The sequence below is a fragment of the Schistocerca gregaria genome, chromosome 11 (assembly GCF_023897955.1).
Source record: "Schistocerca gregaria isolate iqSchGreg1 chromosome 11, iqSchGreg1.2, whole genome shotgun sequence".
NCBI lineage: Eukaryota > Metazoa > Arthropoda > Insecta > Orthoptera > Acrididae > Schistocerca > Schistocerca gregaria.
Window position 1 is genome coordinate 91769660 of NC_064930.1, and position 13321 is coordinate 91782980.

Here is a 13321-nt window from a genome sequence, read left to right on the forward strand (position 1 = left end):
ATAACTGTCTGATAGTGAGAATACACTGAATATACTAATGAAACAGAATTTTTAATTTCAGCAGAGTACACCCTCTTGTGAGTTACTAGGCATACACAGTCTCAGCTTACCTTACTGAAGTTCCTCAAATACTCATTCGAATTAACAGTCATTTGAAGCTCAATGTTCACCTGCTTAGTGAGAGTTCTTGTTGGGGAGCGTAAATTAAATCTGTTTCTTTCTTTTTCATAAGAATAGCTTCATACAAGAAGTTATCTGCCTTGTTTAACATCCGTGTCTCTAACAGCCAGGTGTCTAACGCAGAACCGACATAGACCATCTGATGATCACAATATCACATTAACAATATCATGAGAAGGAAAGTAGCAGCGATGCTGAGTCACAGATACACACTACAAAAAGACTCTCAAAGTTAAGGCTTTTGGCCATTGGCTTTCGTCAACAATAGATACACATACGCATACACACACAGTCACGCAAACGCAACTCACAAACACGACCGCAGTCTCACGCATCTAAGGCCACATTGGGAGCAGCAGCACCAGTGCATGATGGGAGTGGAGACTGGGTGGGGGAAAGGGGGAAGCCAGGGGCAGGGAGACTGCCTGAGGCTGCAGTCATGTTTGTGAGTTGCGTTCGCGTGATTCTGTGTGAATGTGTATGTGTGTCTGTTGTTGACGAAAGCCAATGGCCGAAAGCTTTAATTGCGAGAGTCTCTTTGTAGAGTGTATCTGTGACTCAACTTCTCTGCTGTATGGTGAGTAGCTACTTTCCATCTCATGAAAGTGTTACATTCCATCCTACATTTTCCATTGTTTGATAGTATCACATGAAGTGTATTTAAAGACTACAGCCATTGTAATATTGCTCGTAATGTAGATATGCATCCAAACTTTGCTGCCCACTAGTTGCTATATCAGTGCAGCATAAGTATAGACCTTTGCGAATACCGTTTATCTGTGGTTTATTTCGTACACACTGTGGTCTAATACGCCAAGCTGGTGGTATGGGAAAGTCAGGAGGAAAAATGTGTGAACTGATTACCTCAGTGGTGTCCAACTGCTTAGCTCAGTGGTACACATAGTGCATGCCTACAATGCAGTGGGCTCAGGATCAATTCCTGGCTGGGTTGGTTATTTTCCCCACTCGTGGACAGGATGTTGTGTTGTCCTCATCATCATTTCACCCTCATCACCAGCACGCAAGTCGCCCAATGTGGCGTCGACTGAAATAAGACTTGCACTCGGCGGCTGAACTTCACCAGATGGGGCCTCCCAGCCAACAATACCATATGATTATTTTCTTGTACTTTCTATGGTAAGTCATTCATCTTAGTGCAGCGACCATTGTCGTTCACACCATGTGTTGCATTTTTTTTGTGTTTGGACAAGCCCTCAGCAGCACTGTCTTTGGGCGGCTGCTACCTGTCCTCCACGTGAGTACACCTCCACACCTGCTTATCTCTGTACAGTGTTCCAGCCACTCCAGAGAGCAGACTGTCAGCCAGCACTCTGCCGAACATCGGCCACGGCGACCACAGCAGGACTCCTGCCGCAACTGCGCCGACGACAACCGCCCGCACCACCCCTGCAGCTGGTGACTCCACTGTCTCTCGCCTGCAGTGAGTTCTGTCTCTATACGTGCACGTTTTACACCTTCACAGTGGAACTTGTCCAGTTTCAAGTTTGAGTGTCATACCTTTGATTCTCCATTTTCTCTTGATTCAGCATGTGGTTTATGACCAGTCATGAACACGGATATTTCATTAGATTCAGTGAAATGTGGGTGTTGAAATTTCCTGGCAGATTGAAACTGTGTGCCAGGTCGAGACTCGATCTCGGAAACTGTGCCTTTCGCTGGCAAGAGCTCTATGGTCTGAGCAACCTGAGCACGACTCACAACCCCTTCTTCATACCTTTACTTCCACCAGTACCTCGTCTCCTGCCTCACAAAGTTGATAGACGCTCTCCAGCATAACTTGCAAGACCAGCTAGCACTCCTGGAAGAAAGCATGGCATGGCTTAGCCGTAGCCTGGGAGATGTTAATAAAATTTTCGCTCTCCATTGGATTGCACTCTGATATGAAACATCCTAGCAGATTAACACTGCGTTCATTCAGCGATGCTACGTCCTTGTTGTCTGACACGATCGATCTGATCCATGATGACGGCAATGCCTGCCCTCACGCCCCCATGCAGTTTAACACCGGGCTCCATCGCATTCTAATGGCCCAATAGCTGGATATTGTAGGATTCGAGCAACCAGGCAAGTGAAGACTCGCAATAAAGATTCTTTAAAACACCTCATTTGCTGATAATGTTGTTCCACGTAAATAGTCGACATCACCATCTCATTCAGAGTTCGGTCAACAGAGGGCGCTGTTTATGCCAGTTTTCTACCTTATCAGGCCTGGAAACAATGCTAAAAATTTAACAACAGTACTACACTCTCCCAGCCGTCTGCCACTCACATGATTATTTACATACCTGTTGATGGTGTGTATATGTTATATTGACATCGCACCAAGTACTTCTTGATGCATCACTTTTATTTTTAATTTATTTGTGATTGTTTAGTATTATTTTTTCAGGATAAAATTCAGCCATCAGTTGCAAATAAGATTTATTATAGTTTACCAGTTTAGACAAATAAATTTTTTATTTTCAGAAGACTACAAAATTAGTGATATTATAAATCGTTAGACCTTGACTCTACATTTATGATAAGCATAAAAAGTATATTACAGAAAAATACTACTTCAAAAATTTAGTGACCAAAGCTTTATAGCTTCATATTAATTTTATACATGATATGTAAGTACTGTTTCTTTCTTGTACTGTTAGTCAGTACTTACATTTATACAAAAAAGATTTTCCCATAATTTTTGTACTTATGATATAGGCTAGTTCGAATGTTTTACTTCTGATGAAGGCACTCTTAGTAGTGCCGGAACTAGGTCTAAAGACTTAATATTTGCGACCGACGGGTTTTATTGCTTTAATTGTACTTTGAAAGCGGTCGCTGACCACGCAGAAATGTTTAAAACTTTAATATCACAGAAACTTACTTAATATCTGTTTAGCAGATGTCAATATCTCCTTCATAGAAGCATACTGCAGTGGTAAGTCTAGAAATGTGCATATTGTGTGTGATTATTTTAAACACATTTATGCTTCACATAAATGTATAGCCAAGTTCTAAAGATTTAAGGTATCCATAATTTTGTACGCTTCTAAAGATGACAAATTAATTTATCGAAACCTGTAAACCACCATAAAATATATTTGCAACTGATGACTGAGTTTTATGCTCGAAGGAAGTCACATTTTGTCTGACAGAGCATTACGAATTATGAAATAGGAGCCTGGTAACAATTTACTTACTCTTTTTTTTTTCTACATCGCTCTTTGGATTCGTAGAGTGAATAGCGTTCAGTTTCGACACTCAATGTCATACCTTTCCTTCAAAATTGAGTAACTGCGTTTTACTATTTACAAATTATTGCCTTGTTTGTTTTATATTATACGAAATCTGTGCGTCATGATTTGAAGGGATCCTGTTTATTTGCTGCCTACCCACTTTGTTATGTGGTATTAAAGTACTATGATAAAGATGTAATGTGATATGCAGTTGTCACTTTTAAGTGGCCCAGTTAGCCACAGTCCCTATGTCCTCAGAGCACTCGGATGTCCTTCACCACATTCTACGCAACCAGTAGTCCCAAAAAATGACGTCATATCTGCTAACGTCCTCTCATAATACATCACTGTTATAATACTGGAAAAAATTGTGCACCATTTAAGAAGTTTCCAATTCGCTCAAGCTTTATTGTTGCAACAGTGCATATGGAGTATATGAAATGATTAGATGTAAAGATCAATAACACAGATATTTCTGTGGTACCAGGTATCGACCACAGTGAAACACCCACATTTCTACAGCAATGTAGGTGCTGACGTCCAGTTAATCGAACAGATGGCGAATACTGTCCTGCGATATGTTACGCCTCTCCAGCTCGACCTGTTCGTGTAGTCCTGTAACAGTTGTTAGTTGACGAGTCTCATAATTCATTTCGTGTCCCATCATATCCCACACTTGCTCAATAGGATATTTGTCTGGTTACAATGTTGGCAGGGAAGTTGCTCCGTGTCTTAAAGAGCGTTTTAGCGTAATATGAAGCGCCGGCACGTCGGCCAGGAACGTTACGGCAGAGAGGGCTGTGAGGCGGCGTGAGCCAATAGCACGTTGACGGACGTACGGCACTGATACACGGGCGCCCTCTACACGAGGAGAATACACGAGCCGCTCCGCCTGGCCGCAGACCGAGTTGAAATCGAGCCGACGTACGAACGCTACAGCAGTGACTTAAGAACTGTATTTGTTCACTTGTATTGCGAACTGTGTATACTGAAGAGTTTGCTTATGTTCGTCTTTCGCCCCTTGCTTGTGAGACGTCAATATCTCGCAAGTTTTATAATGAATTCCCTTAATACGATTTCCTTCAGTTATTGTCTAGCGATCCGAGGAAGCAGCTTTCCTAGCCACCCTATATTTAATGAGCGGGCAGAACACAAAACTGAGCACGTTGAGATTCACAGGCAGCTTGATGGTGTGCATTGTCCTGTTGAAATGACACATTCCTGATGCAAGAATATAAAAAGAAAAGGTCTAACAACATTCTGCTAATACTGAGTGCTGAGTAGCGCCCTTTTCAGAATCGCCTATGGTGAACGAGATTTGCAGCTTGTCTCAACCTAGACCATAACATCTGGAGTAGGACGAGAGTGTCTTGGTCGAATTCACTCTACAACGTAACACTCACAAGATCTACATAATATGCACTAACAACCATCACTTGCGTGCAGCCAGAATCCACTTTCATCGCTGGAGACCACAGCGCGCCATTCCATGTTCCAAATGATCCTTCGACAGCACCAGTCGAGTCATGCATGTCAATGGTAGTTCAAATGGTTCAAATGGCTCCGAGCACTAAAGAACTTAACATCTGAGGTCATCAGTCACCTAGAACTTAGAACTAATTAAACCTAACTAACCTAAGGACATCACACACATCCATGCCCGAGGCAAGATTCGAACCTGCGACTGTAGCAGTCGCGCGGCTCCGGACTGAGCGCCTAGAACCGTGAGACCACCGCGGCCGGCCATGTCAATGGTGTTCACAAATGAAAGATGGACGAGAGTTATGCATGTCGGCAGTCCCACTGCGAATAACCAGTTCACAACACATTTAGCCTGACAAGATCTCTTATCTGTAGTGTGTTAGCTGTATGATCCGCCACTGCTGCCCTTACTATAAGCCAGACGGGTGTCTGTGCCACATGGCCTTCCAAGACTTCATCTATGAGTGTCAGAATATTCAGCTGACTTCTGATATCTGCATCGTATACAATTGATACCATATGGCCAACTTATGTGACAGTTCTCTGAAAGGACAATCCCGTCACTCAAAGCCCACAATTTGACCCCTTCCAAATTCGCTCAGTTAGCTGCAGAGAGAACAAGTGTGTCTCTGTGGCATGGTTGCCTGCTTGCTTAAAACGAGAATGCAGGCTTTCTCGGCGATAAAATCTTCTCGGGTTGACAGCCGAGTCAATGCGTTGTTCTCCAGCAACGTTTCAGCAAGTTTCTTACTTGCCATCTTCGCCTGAAACTTTGCTGGAGAACAACGCATTGACTCGGCTGTCAACCCAAGAAGATTTAATCATGCTTAAAACGTTTCACCACTCTGAGCCTTCTGGCTGTGAGCATTCATTGTTCTAGGGTTCACTCAGATGGCAAACTATTAGCTACGCCACCAAGCTATGTACCGTCTGAAGACACTGAAACCATTAACAGTACATTCAATATCCACCTTTGGCACATACCATCATTGGATAAAGACCGACGTCGTCTTTCTAAGTGCCTGGCAGAATATGTCCTTTTCTGTTTTTATTTTTAGTTTCTTCATACTTAAGATTTATTTTTTTGTTTCCTTTAGATACCAGGCATGGAATAACACAAAGTAATATGTAGCAACTAAGATCTGACCATCTGTGTGTCCTACAGACCCATCGATGACACACAAGCTAAAACCATCATCTGATGAAAATAGTACCACATTCAGTACATTTAAAGGTTTCTATCGCTCTAATTTCTGTATATCTGTTGGTGTTAGGTGTTCAGTGAGTACGGTTTCAAATAGTTGTATCTTTCAGTGTAATTGTGGTCTTGAACGTTATCTTCATTTCTGTTTAGTTTCGTACAATCTGTTCCATCATATGCTACACTATGTGATCAAACGTATCCGGATATCGCCAAAAACATACGTTTTTCATATTATATGCATTTCACTGCCACCTACAGCCAGGTACTCCATATCAGCGACCTCAGTGGTAATTAGACATCGTCAGAGAGGAGAATAGGTCGCTCTGTGGAACTCACAGAATTCGAAAATGGTCAGGTGACTGGGTGTCACAAATGTCATACGTCTGTACGCGAGATTTCCACACTTGTCAACATCCGTAGGTCTACTGTTTCCGATGTGATAGTGAAGTGGAAACGTGAAGGGACATGTACAGCACAAAAGTGTACAGGCCGATCTCGTTGGCTGACTGACAGAGACCGCCGACAGTTGAAGAGGGTCGTAATGTGTAACAAGTAGACATCTATCCAGACCATCACACAGTAATTCCAGACTGCATCAGAATCCACTGCAAGTATTATGATAGTGAGAAAACTTGGATTTCATGGTCGAGCGGCTATCCATAAGTCTCACATTACGCCAGTATATGTCAAGCACCTTGGTGTAAGGAGCGTAAACAGTGGACGATTGAACAGCGGAAAAACGTTGTGTGGAGTTACAAAAATCACGGTACACAATGTGGAGATCAGATGCCTGGGTGTGGGCATGGCGAATGCTCGGTGAACTTCATCTGCCAGAGTTTATAGTGCCGAAAGTAAAATTCCGAATCAATGCTTTTATGCAGTGTTTGTATTTTTCTTGGAGGGGGCTTGCACGCCTTGTTTTGCGCGGCACTATCAAAGCATAGGCCTACATTGATGTATTTATCACCTTCTCGCTTCACACTGTTGAAGAGCGACTCAGAGATTGCAATTGCATCTTTTAACACGATCGAACACCTGTTCATAATATACGGCCTGTGGCGGAGTTGTTACACGACAATAACATCTCTGTCATGGACTGGCCTGCACAAAGTACTGACCTGAATCCTATAGAACACTTTTGGGACGTTTTGGAACGCCGACTTCGTGCCAGGCCTCACCGACCGACATCGATACCTCTCCTCAGTGCAGCAGTCAGTGAAGAATGGGCTGCCATTCCCCAAGAAACCTTCCAGCAGATGACAGAGCGTGTGCCTGCGAGAGTGGAAGCTGTCATCAAGGCTGAGGGTGGGCAAACACCATACTGACTTTCAGCATTAATGATAGAGGGCGCCACAAATTAGTAAGTCATTTTCAGTCAGGTGTCCGGATACTTCTGATCACATAATGTAAATTACTGGTGTGGGGAACTCAGGAGAAGCTGTGAATGAAGTGATTAGCTCAGTGCTAAGCCACTGAAGGTAATGATGCAGTTATTGTCGTTGTGTTGTAGATCCTTCACCAGTATCATCTGTATTAAACTGCCCTGTAGCCTCCGTGTGAACATGCTGCCACATCTCCACGTCATGTCTCTCTGTGCAGCACGCCAGCCACCGCAGACGGCGAGACCACGGCCACCGACCAGTCACACAGCAACTGCAGCGAGCAGAACCGGACTGCTGCCACCGCTGCGCCGCTCCCGGCCCTCTGCGAGATTCCCCCACCTGATGACCCTGACGTCTCTCGCTTGCGGTTAGTTCTGTCACCACACATGAATCAAGTACTACGGTAAAAGATTGAGATCTAACTTCACTGTATTTTTTTCGGTGGAGCAGATGTTATAGTTCTCAGGAAAAGTTGATCTTTTCATGATTTATGACGTTCAAGTAGGCGTGGGTCAAAGTCATCCTGAGCATACTCTTTGGATTACAAGTGTGATTCACTCATTGTGGTTATATGGGAAGATGTTATAAAATAAAGTTCTTTTCCATAGACAATGAATGTACTGGTGTGAAAGAAGCAGTTTCTATTTCAGTTTATGTTTTTTTGTCTTCTAAATTAATTCTGTAGAAAATGGGTGTGGAACAGGGTTTCTACACATTGGATCTGCACGAGACATTGACTTTATGGGAACAAATAATGGTATTCTACTTTTGTGTTGGTCCTCAAAAAGAAATAATGAAGGAATACACCAGTAAGCAGGAAACGACAGAAATGACTGTGTAGTGGGGAATAAGGACATGTTATATTGTAGGGTGTCTGTTCAAATTTCGTATCAGTACTGTATATTTATCTTTAAAGGACTTCTTTGGACACTTCCACATGTAGTGAACATTGAAAATTTGTGGCACACTGAGATCTCTTACCCATCACAAATAGTTATCTTAATAAACAGGCCACCTCACCTCATGGCCACATCTAACTCAGATTTCTACTGTCGCTTAAATTTACACCTTTGTTTCCCAGACACTACAATCAGTTCATGCACACCATAATGGGAATAGCAACACTACTATAGTTGGGTTGTGAGAGGATAGTGGTTAACCCTACTGTGAGAGATTTGCGTGAGAACCTCTGATGGTAGTGCTTGGAAAGCCTTGATGGACATATCAGCCTCGATGACAGACTGAGTCCATTTTGTAGGTGTGCTCCTGTGCAGTTGTTCTTAAGAGGTCTCCTCCTTACTACTAGGAAATTCAGACACACCCACTGCATGTGTTGATGAGTAGAGCTGTGTGCAGCAATGGACACTTCCCCAGTTCCGGAAACTTGTGGGGGTTTCCATGTGTGCTGAGTACAGTTTCTTCACTCATCATATTTGACTGTAGGAAAAAATACCGATATTTGACTGTGAATTGATGAGATCGTCACACAACTTCACATCCATTGTTGTTAATGTTGAATTCAAATGCAGTACAACTGGCACTTGGATAGTACTAATATAGGCCCAGAAATGTGTGAGTGGGCTTAAGAAAACATATTCCTTTCTGTACAGCGGTTAAAGGATGTTGTACATTAATTACCTAAGATAGTCAGCCTCTTATGTGAGCGAGCTGCGGGTCCAATGTCAATTTAAAAGATTCATACAGCATAGGTAGACAACAGAATTTAACAAAATGCTATTGATAATCAACAAAAATGCAGAACACCTATGGGGAGATGGAACGATCCATATCCTCCATGTTAATTTTAGCAAATAGAAGGAACATTTTTTCTAAAAGAATTAAACATATTGCTCTAAAATTTGGACTACATGTTCAGAGAATATTTTTCTACAAAGTTATAATGCTATGTTATGAAATATTTTTTTTTTTGTTTTACAATTTTTTTAAACAGACGCTTATTTTTGTCTCTAAAATTTTACACTTTTTGTACTATAATTCTTGAATTATACAATATTTTTTTACAATTTGTTATAAAAATGAAGGAAAAGAAGTAAAAAATATTCTGTATAAATTTCACTGATATGCTTGTAGCAGTTTTTGAGAAAATGTTCTTCAAAGATGAAAATCTTAAAGTTACGAAAATGGCTTCCAAAGTTTTTTAATACATTCGTGCCCCATATGATGGATTACCAGTGTTAGGTTCCTTTTCAGTGTTTGTTTCTTCCCTTTTCCTGCATGTATTAGGCTTTTGTCTCTTCTTCCTGCACCTCTTAGTCTTTGTTCAGCAATTAGGCCCATTGTGGAAATGACTTTGTGTCCTGGTTGGAAACCTAAACGTTTCATCACATCACATTTCATAAATTTTCGCCGGCAAAGGTGGCCGAGCGGTTATAGGAGCTTCAGTCTGGAACCGCGCGACCCATAGTGCTCAGAGCCATTTGAACCATCTGATAATGTTTCCTTCATTGTATGTTGCCACTGCATCATACACTCCAAAATGCAATGTTTTTATATGTACAAACACTCTTTTGGGAATCCTAATCGAAATTAAATTATTTACACATTCATTTGGATTTTGTGTTTCCCCATGTAAACACTTTTCCAATAAACTTGGCTGTGATAAATCTCTGAATATGGCCTTAATTATATCAATTTCACCATTTGGCCAGCTGTTTTTATGGACATTTTACTTTCCTGATGTGTACTTACACCATGAGGCTTCACCTATGGCCACAGTACATGTTGTGGGTGCTCATTTGTTGATGCAGTAGCAAAAATAATAATGCCCATACTGCTCTCCTCATATGCTCAATGCTTTTTGTATTTTGCCTAATTGCACGCCCATAGTCCCTCTTCCTCCAAGGGTCTTGTCTTCACTATGCTTCTGGGATCCTAAACGTTTACACAAGTGAGCCCCCATGTACTTCTGCACAGGACTTCCATGTCCTGTGATTTGTATATAAGGCCTTTATAGGTCCCTACAATCGTCTGCTCCCCTCAAAGTGGGATGTCTTCATGTTTTTCGCCATGTACTTACGTTATTCATAGATACATTCAAAACCCAAACTTTAATTTTTCTAAATACATTGATTTGGACATCACACTACTTTCATATCATTCTGCTTACACAGCACAGCAAGAACACACACCCGTACACACACACATGTGTGGGTGCACAAAACACACATACATAATCACACACACACACACACACACACACACACACACACACATATATATATATATATATATACACAAACACATACTATACTATATACTTACATATATTTTACTTCAATTTTTTTCATGATCCTCTGTTAAACATACAGATGGACATAGACCATATATGTGTATATATGTCCAGGATATCCTTCAATACCCGGTTTCCAATCCAACCTAATTTGGCACTGAAACAGCACACATCAGGCGTATTGACCCTGCAGGGCTTATAACCTTACACCCCCAATAACACCCAAGATATGGCTTAAGAGGATCAGGAGTATGGAGACAGAGAGGGGCAAAAGGGGAACAGAGACAGTTGGAGGAATGGAAGATGGGCAGAAATTAGGGGAGGAGGAGTCCGATGGGAAAAGTGACATGCAGGAAATGAAGGGGATGAGGAAGAGGAAAAGGTAGCAGAATGACTGGTGGATTGTGGAGGATGAGATAGAAATGGAAGGAGAATATGGAGTGAGAGAAGGGGCAGGAGGGGATGGTCAGAGATTTGAGGAGGGAGATATAGGCAGAGGGGGAGGAGATGACAGGAAAAAGTGTGGTGGAGGAGGAGTAGGAGGACAGAGAAAGAGAGGGAAAAAATGGACAGAGGCAGGGGAGAGAGACATGGTGGAAGAGACAGGCCATAAGGGATGGGCAGGAAGGGGGAGTAGGATATTTAAAGACAGAGACAGCTGATGTGGAAGCATGGGGTGGATGGAGAAATGGGGGAAGAAGAGGTGGACACAAAGCGGAGGGAGAAGATTTGTGCAATATATGTATCGAATGTTTACGCAAATGAAGACACTGGGTAAGGACAAGTATATACATGAAGGGGAAGTGTTGTTACCAGAAATCAGTTTTGTTCAAAGCATTCTAATCAACAGTTTCATGGGGGTATCATACATATTTTCAGTTGTGATAATTTCAGTGCCATCTATCACAAAGCGAAGAAAGTGGTGCTACTAAAATATTCAGATCTCTTTACGTACTACACGAATATGTAATAGAAGATGTGGGTTCCAGATGTGGGTTCCTATTTTAAAAAACGCAGTTGATATCCGTTTGACCTACGGCGGCGTCACCTAGTGGGCCAACCATAGCGCCATCTGGTTTCCCCCTTCAAGCTAGACAAGTTTTGTTCTTTGTAGGTTTTCGTTTGACGCTTATTTCGTGAGATATTTGGCCCGGTCACGATATATATATATATATATATATATATATATATATATATATATATATATATATATATATATATATATATCGGTTACCAGTCACTGAATGCTGGACTATGTATTGACTGATCCAGAGATGAGATTCTTCCTACACGTCAGTCAGGGATCCTGAAGATGGTGCAATGTAGTGCTGAAACTTTTTGCTCAAATAAAATAACTGAAAATTTAGACAGCTAAAAGTGTTTTGTTTTGAAATTTTAAAACCACAGAATATTATTAAACGTCCCCTTGTGGCATATATCAACACTGATATAACGTACAACGTAATTTTGGACAATTATGCGGATTTTGTTACTTGTGACGAAATGTTATTCTGTCTTTATTATAAATTTACTTCTCTTTTCTCAGTGATCCTGTAATCATTTTGCACCATTCTGATTAGTTCTTTTCATGCACTGGAGGTTTCATAATTTTAAAGAGTGCTACCAAAATGAGAGACATAAGATAACGAAATTTCATGCAAAGTGTCAACTTGACGATGCACAGCAAACTGCGAAATTGGCCCAATAATTTGTGGATGATATAAACTTATCGTATCGTTCAGCAAGGAAGCCGTTTTCAACTCCGACCAGTCGGGATTTGAAGAGGATATGTGTACGAAAGGAATCCTGGATACAGGAAGTACCAAGGGTGTTGTATCAATATCAAATACCTTAACAGACTCTTATTCAGTTATGTCGACTGCTAATTTGGATGGTAGATATTCTGGAAAGTGTGTCACAAGTTGGAGGAGTTAAGCCACCTGCGATTCTTTCTCGTTCGCATGATATTGTAAGGCCAACAGGGAACATTTACGTCACACCATGCAAGAGAGGGAAAATGGGCGTAAGAGTACTACACACTATGGTATGAGCACTGCTATTATCCAACTGGTCAAAATAACTGGCTTCTGTGTGAGCCCTGGTCTGCGTATAAAAATCATACTGCTTTAGCGCAAAGTATCCACCATGAAAAGTGTCTGACTTTGCAAGATGGACATGTAGACCCTCTGGATGTTTGTTTTTTCTGTGCCTGTAAAACATTATCGCACTGTCTACAGCTATGCCTTAAAGTATAGGCAGTTCCACGATAAGCTCCTAGACACACTGTTTCGCTCTCGGTCACATGACATCATAGCCCATCAGTTCTCATCACCAGGTTACACCAATATGATTCGATATGGACTTTTTGAGACTGGATATGCAGCTGAACATTCTTCATAGTCTGTAACTTCACCTTAAATCGTAATGGTGTGAACCTCTGTGATCACTGTGGCACACCATTTTTCATTTGGTACTCCTTGAATGTCGACGATTTCCATTTTGTGAAGTGGAAGAGACACGTCCCATAAAAGGTTGGTGTCAGCACCGCCTGCTCAGTCAACGTCTGTCGCCTTCCTGATGCACA

At 41.7% G+C, this 13321-nt stretch overlaps 1 protein-coding gene across 6 annotated transcripts in view; it reads left to right on the forward strand.

Moving 5' to 3' along the window:
• Window positions 1-13321, forward strand: part of LOC126294950 (ankyrin repeat domain-containing protein 39-like) — a 172189-nt gene that overhangs the window by 143200 nt on the left and 15668 nt on the right. For 4 of the 6 annotated variants that reach the window (XM_049987168.1, XM_049987166.1, XM_049987169.1 and 1 more), the window contains 2 exons: window positions 1472-1621; window positions 7705-7854. In XM_049987168.1, coding sequence (XP_049843125.1) covers window positions 1472-1621; window positions 7705-7854 — 300 coding nt within the window. The remainder of the gene's footprint in view (window positions 1-1471; window positions 1622-7704; window positions 7855-13321) is intronic. The other 2 variants (XM_049987171.1, XM_049987170.1) reach the window with 1 other exon arrangement.